Source organism: Antedon bifida, chromosome 1, assembly GCF_963402885.1.
Source record: "Antedon bifida chromosome 1, ecAntBifi1.1, whole genome shotgun sequence".
Taxonomy (NCBI): Eukaryota; Metazoa; Echinodermata; class Crinoidea; order Comatulida; family Antedonidae; genus Antedon; species Antedon bifida.
Window position 1 is genome coordinate 5,320,379 of NC_136226.1, and position 18,351 is coordinate 5,338,729.

The window sequence follows — 18,351 nt, forward strand, 5'->3', positions numbered from 1 at the left end:
ATGTTCGCCGCGCCTCCTGTCGGTCGTGTAGTAGGATCGTAGAGAAGTTACGATGGACCCTTTCTAAATAAAGTAGCTTTTTCACGACCAAATCAAAGGTAAATTTCCAAATCTTAATGTAGTTTACATGTTTGAATAAAAATTGTGTATTTGAAATAGCTGTAACTACTGATCATTTCTAAATTGGAATGAAATAAATCCGTTAAAATGTCTACTCTACTTACTAGGCTAGGCCTAGGTAAGAAGGTAGGCCTAACTAGCTAGGCTACTAGGCCTAGGCCTAGCCGTCAGACAGTAGGTTACGCCTCCCTAGGCCGAGGCCATATATGCAGTAGGCCTAGGTAATAAACCCCCACTGCTAGCCTAGATAGATGGTACCATGTATAGATAAGAAAACCTCTGTAAATACTTAGAATACATTTAACATTAGGCCTACTGTACATTCACAATTTTCAAATCCCCCATAAGTTCAGAAAGAAAAGACAAGTTGCAAATGACATGTGATGGGTCACATGTAAATTGTAAGGTAAAAGCTTTTTAAAGACCAAACATCAGGAAGCAAGGATAAACACAAAATCTGGTTTATTTTATTCCAGATCTACAGACAGTACAAACCATAAAAATTATATTTCTTGTTTTTACAGTAGTTTTAGTCAAGTAATTTCAATAGTTAAAGTTGAACTCGAAAAAACTCTAAAATGAGTTTAACAAGCGGACTGACACGTTCCAGGCGGTTGACACTAGGGGTGTTTGTCCTCCTGCTGGTGGATGTTATCTGGGTGTTATCGGCAGAACTCACAGGTGTAAGTATTACCAATTGCATTTGGAATCATTATTATTAAGTTGAATTTCACATCCATTTTTATTAATTAATAAAAACAAAATTTATCTTGCATTATATTAAAGAACACATTTTAAAATGTCTTTTATGTTGACCAATTGTATCTAAAGCTCTGTCTACACTACAGTATCTAACCATTTTGACAAAAAAAGTGTTATGTACCCTGCCCAAGTATGGTAGTGATATACCTAAATATGGTAGTGATATACCTAAATATGGTAGTGATATGACATCATGTCCATACAGTATATGGGCACATCACATTTTTTTTGTCACATAAAGTTTGATGGTTTAGACAGATCATTAGATTTTGAATCGCCACCTACTGTACAGGTTAACAACGTTTATTAAATTAATTTTCTTTATCTGTGTTTGCCTTTTATAGTATACCTTTAAAGAATTCAACAAGCCATTTTTCACCACGTATGTCAAGACCTCAATGTTTATGCTGTATATGTTGGGTTTTTTATTCTGGAAACCTTGGCAGAGACAATGTATGGAGTGCATGCAAAGAGCAAACAAACCTCATAATTTGGTAAGTGTTTACTGCACTAAAGCTCTGTCTACACTATCAAACTTTATGTACAACAAATGTGATGGACATGATGATGTCATATCACTACCATATTTAAGCATATCACTACCATATTTGGGCACATCACACTTGTTTTGTCAAACTAGTTTGATAGTGTAGACAGAGCTTTAAGCAAGATAAATATAAATACATCTTGTACTACATGTGTTTTCTCATTTATATAATAATATGCAAAAGTGATCAGTTATATTTGCTACATAAGCTAATATTTTATTTATTATTATCATATCAACATTAAGTGTCATTTTTCCAGATTGTAAGTGGTGATCATTCATCCAGTGAAGAAGATTTACCTGAAGATCATACATTGGTATAAATCAGTCTTTTTAATTATTTAGATATACCAATCTGCCATATCATGGCATATGATTAAATTCCTCATGTGTTATTAAATTCCCTGTATTATTAAATTACCTATATTATTTAAATTTCCCATATTTAAATTTCTTTAGATATGACCAATCTATCATATCATGGCATATGATTATATTAAGGTTATTTAAATTTCCTATATTATTAAATTCAACATATTAAATTTCCCATATTATTTAAATTCCTCATATTATTTAAATTCTCCATATTATTTAAATTCAACATATTATTTAAATTTCCTATACTATTTAAATTTCCCATATTATTTAAATTCCCCATAATGTTTAAATCCCCTATATTATTTAAATTCCCCATATTATTTAAATTTCCTATATTATTTAAATTCCCCATATTATTTAAATTTCCCATATTTTTTAAATTCAACATATTATTTAAATTCCCCTTATTATTTAAATTCCCCTTAATATTTGAATTCTCCATATTATTTCAATTCCCCATATTATTTAAATTCTCCATATTATTTAAATTTCCTATATTATTTAAATTCAACATATTATTTAAATTCAACATATTATTTAAATTATTATATCTTATAGTTACCTATAAGGTAATTTCCATATTGTAATTATTACATTATATTTTTTAGAGTGATCCTTTGTATGTGCCTGTCAAATTTGATGATAGTGACAAAGTTAGTAGCAGAAGTGACAGTTTTAGTGACTCTGCTGACCCTTGTAAGTTAGAAATTGGTGACAATTTATCTATTAGATTGACATATGGAGCAAGTGGGTGTTGGGTAGACAAGTGGTTAGGACACAGAGAGAAATGAGTACCTGGTTGAAAATACAAGGGAAGATAAGGCAGCGTGGAAAGGAACTGGCCACCCTACCACATAATGCAGGATCTTAGTAAAATGAGCCCCTAACAGCTCATTCCCCTACATTCAGAAATGAATACGAAACTTACTTATTAATGGTTGCTTACAAGTTTCTCAAAGCGCTTGCGAAATAATACTTGCAGTGCTCAAAAAGAAGGAACTACAGTAGATCTCAAAACAGACTAGACGAATAAGCCTAGTATTGACTCCAATTTCCATGGGATTTTCACAATAATATGTTTGCTCCCCTCTAGTATATAGTAAAATTAAAGGAGTTGATTTAAAAAACTACACAGCACCCTGTTTTAAGTTTTACAAATTTGTTTTCTTCTTTCTACAGCAAAACATGTGAGATTCAGTAATATAATGGAGGTTCGACAGTTATCAGGTGAGAATGGTGTCCTTTTGAAATAGTGAAACTGGAGTTTAGTGTGTAATAATGCGCTACTGTAATGCTGTATTTTTCGTGTCGTGTGTGTCACCTTGCCCTTGATTGGACATTAGTAGCGACTTTTTTTTCACAACACAGCATGTGACTATGCAAGGTTTGAATTTATTCTGCACCTGCTCAGAACAGAAGATGACTATGAGACACAAAAGCTGCATAGTCACTTGGAACGTTATGAAAACAAATTCAATTCAATAACATTTATTAATTTCAACAATGGAAAAATAACACTACATATATAATATAATTAAAACCATTAAGTTTATGGTCCGAATTTTTAAATTGTTCTTATATGTACACTTGCCAATTTTAACAGTCTAGTCTATTCAAGGTGTGCTGAACATGTACAGTAGGCCTACATGTTAATTGTAGACACATTTAAATGTTATAACCCCATTTAATGATATTATATTACTACTTGTAGAAAAAGAGGCACACGAAGCAGTGTTGGCACGGTTGTCGTACACCGCCAGCTTACGTGCTCAGCAGGAAGAAGAAGCCAGACTTAATAGTAAATTAACTGTACCACAAGTTGCCAAAGTCAGTCTTATGTTTTGTTTAGTGGTAAGTTTTTGTTTTTTTTTCTTGTTGTCCTGTGTACATATGTTGAAATTGATTTTGACCAAATGAGTGAATGAAAAAAGTGAATAGGTTATTGATTATTGTACTGATGATGAAAACTGATTCTTGAAGCAAGTCTCTTAAATTTAAGACTGTATCGTTATTAAATGCCTTGTTATATTTATGCTCATCTGTAATTTTGGTGGTATTAAACTGTAAACGAAAACAAGCTGATTTTACGATTATTCTTGAAATTTCTTTCATGCAATGTCTTCTTTTTATTTTAGTGGTTTCTGGGTAATTTATCGTACCAAGAGGCGATTGACGATACGCAGGTGGCTGTTGTACAGGTGTTTTCATCAACCTCAGGTGAGAACAAATTAATCAAATCTCTTGAATGTAATTTCAACAAGAGTTGGTTGAAAATACTAGGGAGGATAAGGCGGCGTGGAAAGGAACTGGCCACCACATAATGCAGAGGCTTAGTACAATGAGCTCCTAACAGCTCTGCTCATTCCCCTACGTTCAGAATGAACCTTTACTTCTTTTTTTATTAGATTTCAAAACATTACAGTGTGTATTGTAACCTAATTATATTTATATTTCCTCAGGTTTATTTACTTTGATTTTAGCTGCTATTTTCCCCAGTTCAAGTGGTGATAGGTTTACAATATCAAAATTATTTGCAGTTTTATTAAGGTAAGTACCTTTATAATTCCTATCTAAATAAAGTTTTATAAAGCATGTAGAATTCGGGCATTAAATTCAAATTCCTGGACACATTGTCTAGAACGTGATAATGGTTCCCATTTCGTCATGCATAAGATCCATGACTACAGTGAGGTCCGAAATTTTCAAATTTAAAAAATGTTTTTATTTTTCTCCAGATCAATACTGATCTTCCTGACAATTCATAGCCAATGTCATTTGGTTTCATCAAGTTAGTCTGTAGGAAAATTCTGTACAGTAGTTTAAACTATAAATGTTGACAAAATTCTCTGGATGCCAATCTGAATAAATTGATGTCTCGAAATGATGATGGTGGTTTGTTGGGAGGCTCCCACCTGAGGGCATAGTTCATGGACTATACCATTTGTGGAGAGGGTGTTCAATGAAAATTTCTACTAACATGACTACCAACACCACTTTTGGTTTGTGTAATTTATAATTTTGTTTTGTTTTAGCCTTGGTGGGATTACTTTAATCAGCCTGTCAGGGAATGGAGCAACTCATGAACACTTCAAACTAGGCTCACTATGGGCACTGTGTGGCGCAGTCTTGTATGCTATCTACATGGTAATGCTAAAGAAAAAAGTTGATAACGAAGATAGAATCGATATCCCTATGTTTTTTGGTGAGTTATATACCTGCTATATATAAACCATTTATTATTTAAAAGCCTATTTTTTTATGATACTTACCATGATTTTAATAAATGTGGAAGTTCATTTCATCAAAAGGAAGCAATTTTAAAAGTACAACCTCACTTTACACATGTAATAACCCTTTTCTGAAAATCTTTAGTCCTTGAATTACAATCTGAAAATATTTAGGCAAATTCCCATGGAAAATATAAGCGAATGAATTCACTATCCTTCTTAATTGTGGCAATCCTGTTCACAAGACAAACATATACACAAGATGCTCTACATAAACAAAGTCTTATTACAAGTCTTTGGGAGTGGAGTTATAATTTGTCATTAAAAAAAATCTGACATAACAGTGCTTGAACCCAGGACACTTGGATTGGTAGCCAAGCATCAAAACCACCAAGCCACAACTTCACTACACATATTATGTATGTCAATCTACACTATTCCCTTTAGGAATAATTTGGTAATCATGCTGCAGTTGGTCTATTGTATATCTGGCACATAAATAATGATAACACCGCTAATGTTTAACATCTTTTTTTTATATTAAGGATTTGTTGGTCTTTTTAATTTTCTGATAATTTGGCCGGGATTTTTTCTAATGAGTAATCTTCACCTTGAGTTGTTTGAGCTACCTTCTAGAAAAGTGTGGTGCTATATACTTGTCAACGGCTTAATTGGTACCGTCTTGTCAGAATTCCTGTGGTTGTGGTAAGTGGTACTTTTTACCTTTTTTTTCTTTAACAAATAAACATACAATAAATACAAAGCCATGCAACGCTATAGGTATCAATACAATATCAATAAAAATAAGTAAGCAAAAAGATGAAATGACCAGGCTAATAGAAAATTAAGAATTAGATTTAAAATGCAAAATCTTCAATATAATTCAATAAATATTTCAATCAATCAAAATAACATTTATTTCCTTCATTCATAAACAAACATAAATATTATTTATCACCTTCTTTTCAGTACAATTCGGGTCATTTTGATACCCCATGTGTATTGATGTGTGCAATAGGAAATGTATAATGGACAAACGTACAAACTTTTTTATTTATAATATTTATTCAAAAGTTGGGTTTTTCAATTTGCATTTTAATTAATCTTGAGAAATACAGATTGGTGTTTTTATCTGCCATTTCACAGCACTGTGTATTTCAGTGATATTAAAATGTGTTGACAATTAGTAAAGAATTTTTACGGTTCAATTAACCCCTATTTAACATGCCATACTGAATTTATTCTTCATTAATCAACATTATGAAGAAACAATCTTGATAAGTTTAGATTAAGAAGATGGTAAATGAAAAGAATTGTGATATTGTCCAGTTAGACACGCATACATCCTGCCTATGTGTGCTAAGCTAGTCTAGGGTATCTTGCACCAGCTGTGAGGGGGTGAAGGAAGCACTCATTAGCCCTCTTATCTCTGTCTCCAGATAACTCTCATCAAACTACTTGGCTAAAGACTGTTGGCAGGTTAATATTAAAATAGTTTATTAACACTGTACATACTATATTAAAAAGATTAAAATATGCTTTCATGACAGATATATTACATATCACATTCACAAATAAACATTCAATAAAAATTAATTGAATATTGTCAAGCAACCAATTTTATATTTGAACATTCTTTGATTTGCATAAATCTAGATCAAACTTTATGTGATGTGCCCATATATGGACATGATGATGTCATATCACTACCATATTTAAGCATATCACTACCATATTTAGGCACATCACACTTTTTTTTGTCAAACTAGTTTGATAATGTAGACAGAGCTTTACCGTACACCAGATTTTGTAAGCAGTTTCTGCATGAATTGAATAGTTTTAATATTATACCCAAAATATAATCCAATGTTCGCATATCATCCCACCTCTTTTTCAGGCTTAATTTTTACACAAAGAATTATACCATTACCATATTTGGTAACTGTACTGTGGTCTGTTTATTCAGAATACAATTAGAAAAAACAGCACGTTGCCTCTAATTTTGAGGATAGTGACTTGAAAGCAATATTAAGATTACAGATACCATCCCTTAAGGTCTTTAACCTAAATACAGCCGTGACCACATTGTCACGCTTTAGTAGCTTTAAATGTCAACATATCACAACTCATCATGCCATTTCTCATTTCTTCATACCGAATGATAAAATTGTTTTCATAGGGGGTACAGCAACGCTTCCGGCAGGATGACATTGTCTCTGGTCATTTTATCCAATAGGAGTCTGTATGGACAAGCAGTCCCATTGGGGAATATCTGGGGCAAATGTTTCAAGCAACAATTAATTTGTTCTGAGCCTTAAGTTATATTAGAGAGATTTGGATTTGCAACAACTTAGGACTTTTAAATCATGCAATTTATACATCATTTGTTTTCATCCACAAATATTAAGATTTTTTAACAACAGTACACCCAAATAAAGTTTAAATGTTTGTGGTACAGAATGCAAGGTTGTCACATGTACCTATAATTGACAAAATTTTAACTTGACGAGAATTACTGAAACAAACTCAAATGCATGCACACAGTAAATTAACATGTCTTCAATCAAAATATTGAGTATTATCTTATCTTATGATCTATTATCAAGGTCACTAAAAATTTGTTAAGCACAAATTACAGCCATAAGTAAATGAAAATCAAAGATCCTTTCTACGCCATTACTACAATACAGTGAGGACATATATCGTCATCGAGTATGGCCATGTACAATAAATTATGTAATAAAGATAAGATGACCTTTTCTCATGGAAATGAAAGTGGTTTTATATCTTTGGTCTACAGTTAATAGGTAACCTTTAATATTTGTTTCATCTTCATAACAATCTTATTTTTATCCACATTTGAATAAAAATGTAATTTGTGGTGTGTGATCTTAGTTGTATTGATCGAGAACATGTGATAGAAACACTGTCATATGCTGATAGCTGGTCCAGGAATTGAAACATTATCAGCAGTTGTGTTGTCTAATACTGTAACTAGAATCCCTATAGTATTAGAGGAAACTTTTAGCACCCAACAAATTGTCCCCTTAATAGGAGTGTCCCCTGAATAAGGGTTGCTGTAGTAGTGTTGATATATTGCCTTTCTTCCCTTCACATTAAGGTGTCCCTTTAATAGGTGTGTCCCCTGAATAGGAGTTGATATAGTTGCCACTCTTCCTTTCACAGTAAAGTGTCTCCTTAATAGGAGTGTCCCCTGAATAAGAGTTATAGTGTTAATATATTGCCACTCTTCCTTTCACAGTAAAGTGTCCCCTTAATAGGAGTGTCCCCTGACTAAGAGTTATAGTGTTAATATATTGCCACTCTTCCTTTCACAGTAAAGTGTCCCCTTAATAGGAGTGTCCCCTGACTAAGAGTTATAGTGTTAATATATTGCCACTCTTCCTTTCACAGTAAAGTGTCCCCTTAATAGGAGTGTCCCCTGAATAGGAGTTATAGTGTTAATATATTGCCACTCTTCCTTTCACAGTAAAGTGTCCCCTTAATAGGAGTGTCCCCTGACTAAGAGTTATAGTGTTAATATATTGCCACTCTTCCTTTCACAGTAAAGTGTCCCCTTAATAGGAGTGTCCCCTGAATAGGAGTTATAGTGTTAATATATTGCCACTCTTCCTTTCACAGTAAAGTGTCCCCTTAATAGGAGCGTCCCTTGAATTATGGGTGTCCAATAGGAGCTGGTATTTATAGTGTACTTGGTTATACAGGGCATATAGAAGTGGTCTATTTTAAGTAGTCTTAATTGGACTGGTCCTTAATTGGAGAAAGACCTGTGTCATTTCATAAACCACTTTCTGTTTATGCAAGCAGTTACTTTAGTAGACATCTATTAAAGAATTGACCCACATTTAACCTATCGCAGTCCTTAAGTAAATATCAATAATTGTATAAAGTGTAAGAATACACCGATTGCATATTATCAGCTCCATGGTCACAATATAATATAACCAATCCATTGAATATGTGCCATATACTTAACATGTTTAGTTGTATTCTGTTTCTTCAGTGAGCTGTGCCTCTTTGCTTTTGTTTGTTTACTTTACAATATTTTCTTATCTTTTCATACTGTTTGCTTTGTGTAATTTTCTCATGGGCTTATGGTATTATGTAGTTGTTGACTTCTTTAGTGTTGACTAGTTTCTTCATTCAGTTCAGTAACATTTATTGGTATTCAGAGTATTGGTTTTTTTAATATATTTTTTGTTGTCATACGCATCTAACAGCAAGTAACTTATCAATTACAGGATGGATAAACTATTTTATAATTTATCATGCTTATAAAGTCTCATTTGAGGATTTAGTTAGCACTAAACCTGGAAAAAATTGTGAAAACCCTTCATATGAACCTAAAACACCACAAAAAAAAGTTCTAAGGGAAACTTTTTTATGCCGCTTTTTTTAAAATGGCCGCTTACAACTTGATATGCTTATATCTTGGTAACCATCAGTCACAGAGACTTGGTTTAGATCTTAAATTTTTTAGAATGGAATCGTCGTCGTTGTCCTGTGAGTCATGACTGACCCTTTGTGCTCCTGCTTATGATGACATTCCACCCATCTCTATCCTGAGCATAGCGAGCAGCTGTGCACACATCCAATCCTGTGATCTCTCTATGGAATATTTTGTCCAAAAATGACCGGAAATACCATTTCTTTTTTACCTTTGACCTCAGATTATTATATCTCAATAACTAGTGGTCACAAATATTGGATAATACTGTACTTCATCAAACAGTTTTTCATCATCCTATTGTTGGAAGCATAAATAACCAACGCAAAGAATTAAAATAAGATTTAGAAATTATTTACAATTTTTAAAAACATTTTTAGGGTTCATACAAGCAATTTCCAACCAACTGACAATAACATATTTTTTTTCAAAAATAAATCAATGACATTTTTTGCCTGAACGCACAATTAAAATCAAAAGACTGTACTGTATTGTAAATGATTTTAAAATTGAAAGTGCATTAGATTTTGATCTTTGTTTATGTCCTTATTTTGATACTTTTACGTCACATCAAACAAAGCTTTACGTGAACAATGTATTACCACAGTTTTTGTGTGTAGGCGTCATGATATGATACCGTCAGCTGAGAAGTACATGTTTTAGTCTTTATATCATTTATTTCCTTGTGAGTGTATTTTTTTTCAGACTGAATCTGACAAGGTTGTTGACTATTGTTAACTGAAAAGCAATTAAATACAAATTATAATGCCTATGTCTGATGAATGCTGGTTATGTGTGTATCATGTGTATATTGTGAATTTTTCTCTTTTATTTTTCACGTATACACTATTTACCATGTTTTCAAAGTCATTTTGAAAAAATTGTCTTTAAAAAAATGCTACTCAATATACTCAAGACCTATCGAGTGCATTTCCAAGTTTTTCAAGTAGGGTTAAAGTAGTCCCAGTAGTAGTAGTAGTCCATATTTGCTGTGGGCTGCACCTGACATCAAGGGACGTAAAATAGCCATAGACATATCCAAAAGGATTTTTGACTTCATACTTATATTTCATTGGAATCGCTTGTTTTTAAGATTAAAATGTGCAAAACTCAAGAACTATGTGACTGAACAGAATCACGAGTTGTTTTCTGTTGCACTCAAACCGACAATCCGCGGATTACCAGCCTTTAATCATATCTTTATCATAATATTGATATAACATATATAATTTGACCTTTATGTAAAATGTTTATACAATACATATAATTAAAGGGAAAGCCCTTACATTTGAGATTGCAACACAAGTGTTTGATAAAAATTGATTGGTCACCTACATTTTGAGCACTGTTATTTTACTAAAGCTTGGTTCCCACTAGGACGCAATGCAAGGACGTAGATGCAACACAAGCATGTTGACCAATGACAAGTGACAGTACGAATAATCCATTGCTTGTGATTGGTCAACTCACTTACATAGTGTTACGTCCTTATGTTGCGTCTCTAGTGGGAACCAAGCATTATGTGAGATACATGTACCTCAACTGTATATTTCAAACACTCTGAATATGAAAGTTGTACTAATGGTTAAACGTAACACATGAAAATCATTTCATTACAATATTGCCATAAAAATACTTTTCTACCAGTTGTGTTTTTATCTTTTCTGCTCATAATATCATCAGATATCGTTAACATCATCATCAGTTAATTAGCAAACTTCGTTAATTACTATCTTGCCAGTTATAATCTAATCTTGTTGCTATTTTTGTCTCGTAATCAGGGGCTGCTTCCTGACGTCTTCTCTCATCGCTACGCTCTCGTTGAGTTTGACAATTCCGTTATCTGTAATCGCTGATATTATTCTCAATGATGTAAGATCTATTTTCAGTTTTATTGACAGTAATTTTGCTTTATTATGAAAGTGAGACATTTGTCTTTTTTAGTTTCATAATAATTATGATGTTACTTTAACTCATAGTAATTTGAAATAAGGTTGTTTAATCAGTTGAATAATCAAGTGTATTTTTATTATTTAAATTAGATTTTAGTTATATATGTATTAGTCAAGTATTAATAATTAATTGTACTAAAATAATTTCACCTTTATAATCTTTGTCACTATTGAAATGAATTAATAATATTTACTTGTTTGGGAACATAATACTTAAAACCTAGTATGTAATATTACTGTAAACGTTGATCATTTTATTCTATACCCTTTAACACACACCAATCTTGCTTGTAATTTAAACAATGTATTTCATCTGTATTTAACCAATTTTAACCTTGTTAAATTTTAAACCTATTTTTGTATTTTTATGTAAGTTTTATTTAACTTTGAACAAACGGAAATAATTTCAAACCATGTACTGTATTTTACTGTGTTTTACCATGAATAAATAAAATATCAAACATTTTGAATTCTTTTTCTATCTTTAGGTTGAGTTTAGTTGGATGTTCTTTGCTGGTGCTGGCCCTGTGTTCCTCTCATTCATAGCTGTTAGCATTTTAAATCATTACAATGACTGGGATCCAATAATGGTTGGCATCTGTAAATTATTTTCTGGTATAAAAACACTAGGTAGTGCAATATTTAAAAAGCGATCTGAGATAAGGTGAGTGGATTTGATTGTCTTGCTAAAGGGTACCCCAATGGAAATAGGTTTTTTCTTAAACTTTCTTGGGTTATCCTCAGTTCATTCAGTTAATATGGTTTTCTTGTACCTTTTCTGTTTTTTTTTTTAATTTTTGTCTGTAAAATTGAATGAACTCAAATAAAATGAAATGAAAGCCATAGTGATTTACACTACAAGTATTAACAAATTATACATAACTAAAGAATCACACCTTGTATATGATTACAACATTATTATTCATGCGTAAACATAATATATAGATAGTTTGTGAAATAATCTAGATTTAGGTTAAACATATTCCCATGCTTTTACCTTTTCACACTACTCACCATTGTCTAGTGGATGGGTCCTGATGATTGGATTAGAATTCTCCGATAGCTAATTTGTATTATGTTTATGGCCTGCCTGTCCATGTTTTGGGTGTCCATAAAACATGATGATTTTTTTTTTTTTTTTAATGAATGAACTCCCATCTTTGCCCACAGTGAAAACTACAAATATAAAATTACTTATTATATTTGTTTATGCTTTAGGACACCTGAAGACAGGGAGCTGTTGTTGAATGAATGAACTCTCTTTGCCAACAGTGAAAACTGCAAATATACTATTACTTTTTTTTTTTAGGACTCCTGAAGACAGGGAGCAAAAGGAGAGTTTAATATCCATCCACGACGTTGAAAACGATGGTGAATCCAAGCAAGGGTCATAGGTCAGTATAAAAGTCCAGAATTATTCCGTTCAATGAAACGTGTCAAGTGAAGAAGAAACACATCTTGGGGGCAGGATGTTCGGAGGATCTTTGATGGAGCCTAAAGATAATCTTGCTGTCAAAGTTCAAAAGATGATTACTAGCAGATATTCTTTCGAATAAACATGAAAATAAAAGCTGTTTCTGTCAAGATAGTCATTGACTTACCAGGAACAGCAATATGTTTGTAATTAATCAGTAATGTCTTAATGTTTGGTGTATTCGTCTTTAAAAAAATATCAATTTGATCGTAAGCTATTAACGTCTCTCATCATGTGGCCTTGATGAATGTTTTAATAACAGAAAACGACGACAACTTAATTTTCACTTTAAAATTTTATATTATGTAGAGTACAGTGCTTGAATATAGGTTATGATTGGTTTGTGCCAATGCAAGTAATTGGCCTATCATAAGTGAGGGAGGAAGGCTCCTCTCTTACGATAGGTGGAATAACTTTGCGAAAATGTTTAGCTACAAGTAACCAAGTTTAGGTGATACAAATATGAAAAAGATTGTGACCCACTTTAATACCATGAGGATCAAAGTGGAGCATCTTCCTTAAAAAAGGGTTTTTTTGTGGTTTTTATGGTACTTGAATTTGTGTTGTCAACATTGTTTCTTCTAATAAGGTAGATATTTTATGGGAACAACTACCTGATGAAAAAACTCGTCCAAGCGATGTATACATACTTACGTACACAAAGGTTTAGGTCATAGTTCATTGCAGCTAATTCATGACATTCCAAATGTAACTTTAAGTGGGACAATTTACCAGGTCAATGTTGACATAAATATATGTAAACTAAAGATGATAACATTTATGACAAAAACTTGTGCATTCGGATAATCAATTTAATTTTAAATAAATTTATTTTAAAACAAACATCCTTAAGCTCTCTCTACACTATCAAACTAGTTTGACAAAAAAAGTTATGTGCCAAAATATGGTAGTGATATGCCCAAATATGGTACATCATCATTTCCATACATGGGCACATCACATTTTGTTGTCACACAAAGTTTGATAGTGTAAACAGAGCTTTATAATGTGTAACACTCTTCTATGTGTTGTTGCCATTTAAAAAGACATATCCACCTCAAATTTATACAAAAATAATTTACGTTTAATTGACAGTATAGTATATGAGTCATTGTTTACGTTATTAATACCAGTAATGCGTTTTAATATTATGACTCATTTTTAGAAATATGTTATATTTAAAATTCTGCTAAGTCGACAACATTAATGAAGTTCAAGGACAGTTAGTTTTAAAAGTAATGTTGTTTCATCAATGGTATTTTAACATTGTTGCCAACACTGTACAATAATTGGTTTATTGGCACGCATTTTAACCCGCTGTTTTCAAAAAGACTACTTTTTGTGTAGTGGTACATGATGTCAGCAAGCACAATTACAAGCACACATTTTATCCCGCTGTTTCAAAACTTTTCGTTCGGTGGTGCCGGAACATGATTTTTATAAGGCTGAAATATACAGAAATAAAAAAAAAATATGAAATAATATTGTAAAATTAACATTATTAATAATTTTTTAATGGAAAGAATTCCATAGTTTAACCATGTATAGTCTTTGTTTGTTTTTTTCACGTCCATTTGGTTTACCAGGAAAGAGTTAAATTACAATTAATAACTTAACTCTTCCCTTGGTTTACACACTATAATTGTGAGCTTTAAAACAGTTTACAATCATACAAATGAATGAAAAAAAAATGTGTTTACTTTAGAATGTATATTTCGTTTTTCACAAACAGGTAATTTTTTAAAATCATTTTTTGCTGCATCTATATACAAATCAAATAATGTAATCAATAATAGCAGACGAGGATAAGATGCTTTAAATATAATTATTAATATGAAATATGATGATCTGTGCAGGGGAATTGGGGTGGGTGGTGAAAGTTGAAAATTTCAGACAAGATGAGCACCTCGTCTGCCTCATGCTGGCTACGGCCCTGGATTTTTATTTATTATTTTATTGTTTTATATCATTTTATCTATTATTTAAATGGATTTAACATTTGTTATTGGTATTCAAAGACAATTTTTTTTCATGAAATTTAAACTATGTTGATAATAATATTGCGCATTAATTTTGATATATTTGTTACAACTATTTTCTTACCATGTATATATATTACCAAGATGTTAATATTCATTTTATTGTTCATTCAATCAATTCATGAATATTCATGAGAATATTTGCATTCTACCGTATAATTGCAATTGTAAATATAAAAAATAAAAGGTATTAATGGTATTTTGTAAATAATATATTTATTAAACTAATTATCTTCACTTTGTACATAAAATATAACAAAATGGCATCGGGTGAGAATGATGAAATAAAGTCAAGTAAAGTCCTTAAATGGGTGTAAATTTGTTTGTTTTTATGTGTGTTTTAGTTTATTTATTAATAATAATATTTATTTGATCACCATTGAAAAATTACCAGAATTGCTAAAGCCCAAATAGATTCTGCACTTACTCCATACAATACAAATAAAACCTTAGAGTAATTATAGTTAATTATAAGAACAAAACTGTCTAAGGCCTATTATTATTATGAAATATTTTTGTTGCGTGTGTGACAATTTATCAAAATCCTTCAAACTTTATTTGTCCCAAGACCAAACAAAAGTGCATGGAACAATTTACAATATAAAAAGCATTACAAACTATATTTAAAATATTTCATTATTTTAATTTAAATTTCTGATTACCACAGAATTAATTACATTAATTAAAAAAGCCTTAAGAAAAATAATCATATAAAAGTATTTTGATCTAAAAAATGAATAAATAACAAAAATTATGAAGAATAAAATAAAAAAAAAATGTAAATACAAGAATCTCCCTGAATATAAAAAAAAATCCTTTTTCCTGTTTCTTTCTTAACAAAATATTCATAAAAATATTTTGATTTCAATAATTTTACTACTAAAATACATAACAAATGCAAATACAGTACATAAATCTCCATGAATAAAAACAAATCGTTATGAAATTTGTCGCGTTGTTAAATAATCACTTTTACGCAATATGTTGAGTTTAGTAATTTTAAAAACTTTCTGACTGTGTCTTTCATCGCTGAGGTCAACGACAGGTCACCAGTCGATCTAATTAGAATACATTATGCTTGGAATGTTATAAACACCACCTGTAATACGGGTAACTGGTAGCTGCATACTCATGTCATACCCGATGACAAACCAATTATTGCTTCTTCCGTTTTCTAAATAAACATCACGTTGAATGATAAACTAAAGCTCTGTCTACACTATCAAACTTTATGTGACAAAAAATGTGATGTGCCCATATATGGACATGATGATGTCATATCACTACTATATTTGGGAATATCACTACCATATTTGGGCACATCACACATTTTTTGTCAAACTAGTTTGATAGCAGTACTTTAGGCGACATAAGCTTTCTAATACTTGATTTTATCATTCAATACATGCATAGATAAGTATGTGATCTGTTTTATTTTAAAATATTTTACTTCTATTCGTTTCTTTTCTCCAATTAAACAAGCTAGGCCTACTTTATAACAAACAAATATCGTTCACGCGAAATGTTTTCTAGGTTTCCCTACAGTTTTTTTGTAAATCACTAATAAGAAGCCAGCAGCATTATTACTTTTAGTGAAGTACGGTATGCCTTTGTTTGCTTAAATCTCTGACAAAAAAAGTGTGATGTGCCCAAATATGGTAGTGATATGCCCAACTATGGTAGTGATATGACATCACCATGTCCATATATGGGCACATCACACGTTCTTGTCACATAAAGTTTGATAGTTTAGACAGAGCTTTACGCTTCCACATGAAATTATAAATTATATTTACCTGCAAATTATTTAAACAACATTTGCTTACTCTACACCAAAATTAATTTTTAAATAATTTTGTCAATGTCGTGACTTTTTTTGTATTTAAACATCAATATTTCATTTTTGTTATGTTTTCGTTGTTTATATTTTTGTTTTATATTTTTTTAAATATTCATTTCATTTTTTGTTTTTATGTTTGTTTTTATGTTTTGTTTTTATGTTTGTATATCTTATGTGATCACATTAAAGAATTAAAATTTAAGTAAATAAAAACAAAATAGAATTCGTTTAGTAACCACGATTTCGTAATATTATCTGGATTTTTTGGTAGGCCTATAGGGCCCTGGGCTTACTTGAAAAATCTGATGTTAATCATTCAACAACTAACCAATCAGAGCCAATCATTCCCATGACATACTGTTGGCCTAAAGATGACAATATACATTTAGTAACCATGATTTCGTAATATTGATTATTATCGGGATTTTCATGTAGGCCAGGGCCCTGGGCTTACTTGAAAATCCCGATGTTAATCATTCAACAACTAACCAATCAGAGCTTATTATTCCCACGACATACCTTTGGCCTAAAGATGAGAATAAATTTATTAACCACGATTTCGGAATATTTAGGCTATTAATATCAGGATTTTTCAGGTAGGCTTATAGGGCACTGGGCTTACTTGAAAAACCTGATGTTAATCATTCGCAACTAACTAATCAGAGCTCATCATTGCCATGACATACTATTGGCCTAAATAAAAATGGATCATAATTAACATTTTTTTTTTTATTTCGCAACTTATGTCACCATAACATTCTTTTCATTCAGTTTATAATATTAAAGCACACTGCAAAACGGATTTTCTTTTTGGTACAGTATTGCAAGTTTTTTAAATTATTTCGTTTTAATTCAATAAGCACGTCCCACGTTTACATAGTATGCCCCTGTTTTACTCGATAAGGATATCTGTTGTGAAATCAGGAGAAATGATGTGAATTTCAATTCAACATTTCGTTTCTTATTTTAAAACATCACATGACAACACATATCCAAATATAAACCCGTGTAAACAAGCGCGTGCTAATTTTTTTGCTTTAAATTACACTTTTTTTTCAGGTAAATAATTTTGTTTCGATCCTATTTTTGGTCAAAGCGAATAACTATTATGTGATAAATTCAACAAATACATTAAAAAAAATAATTGTTTTCAGGGTGACAATCTACAAGTTTTCTATTTTTTCCAATATAGATTGATCAATAAACTGAGTGGCTTCATCGATTATTGATTGATTTAAAATAAAGTTTTAAAGATCGTTGTTGGGAACGTATTGAAGTCTCATACCATATTGCCGGACTGCCGAGATGTATATCTGTTTGTTTTTTAATTAGTAAAAAGAATTTAAAGAATCAATCAATTTTCCATCAAAATTACATCCGGGTCGCCAAGTGTGTAAAATATCGACATGGACTATCATTCCCATGTTGTGACATAACACTACCTAACTGTAAATTCAAATCCCAGACAACTTTTTTTTCGCCGTTTCTGAATGAAATTTGTTATTTTTAATACTTGTCTATACTATGTCTATATTAAACCTTTA

At 31.3% G+C, this 18,351-nt stretch overlaps 1 protein-coding gene across 1 annotated transcript; it reads left to right on the plus strand.

Moving 5' to 3' along the window:
• The first annotated feature begins 30 nt into the window (after positions 1-30).
• On the plus strand, positions 31-15,261 carry LOC144838798 (solute carrier family 35 member F5-like). The gene is made up of 14 exons (XM_078694290.1): positions 31-98; positions 645-803; positions 1,227-1,376; positions 1,690-1,746; positions 2,416-2,503; positions 2,987-3,034; positions 3,519-3,658; positions 3,943-4,024; positions 4,267-4,354; positions 4,840-5,009; positions 5,580-5,739; positions 11,284-11,374; positions 11,943-12,118; positions 12,764-15,261. Exons 2-14 carry the CDS (start codon positions 699-701, stop codon positions 12,846-12,848), a joined length of 1,440 nt encoding a protein of 479 aa, XP_078550416.1. The 5' UTR covers positions 31-98; positions 645-698; the 3' UTR covers positions 12,849-15,261.
• Positions 15,262-18,351: the final 3,090 nt, after the last annotated feature.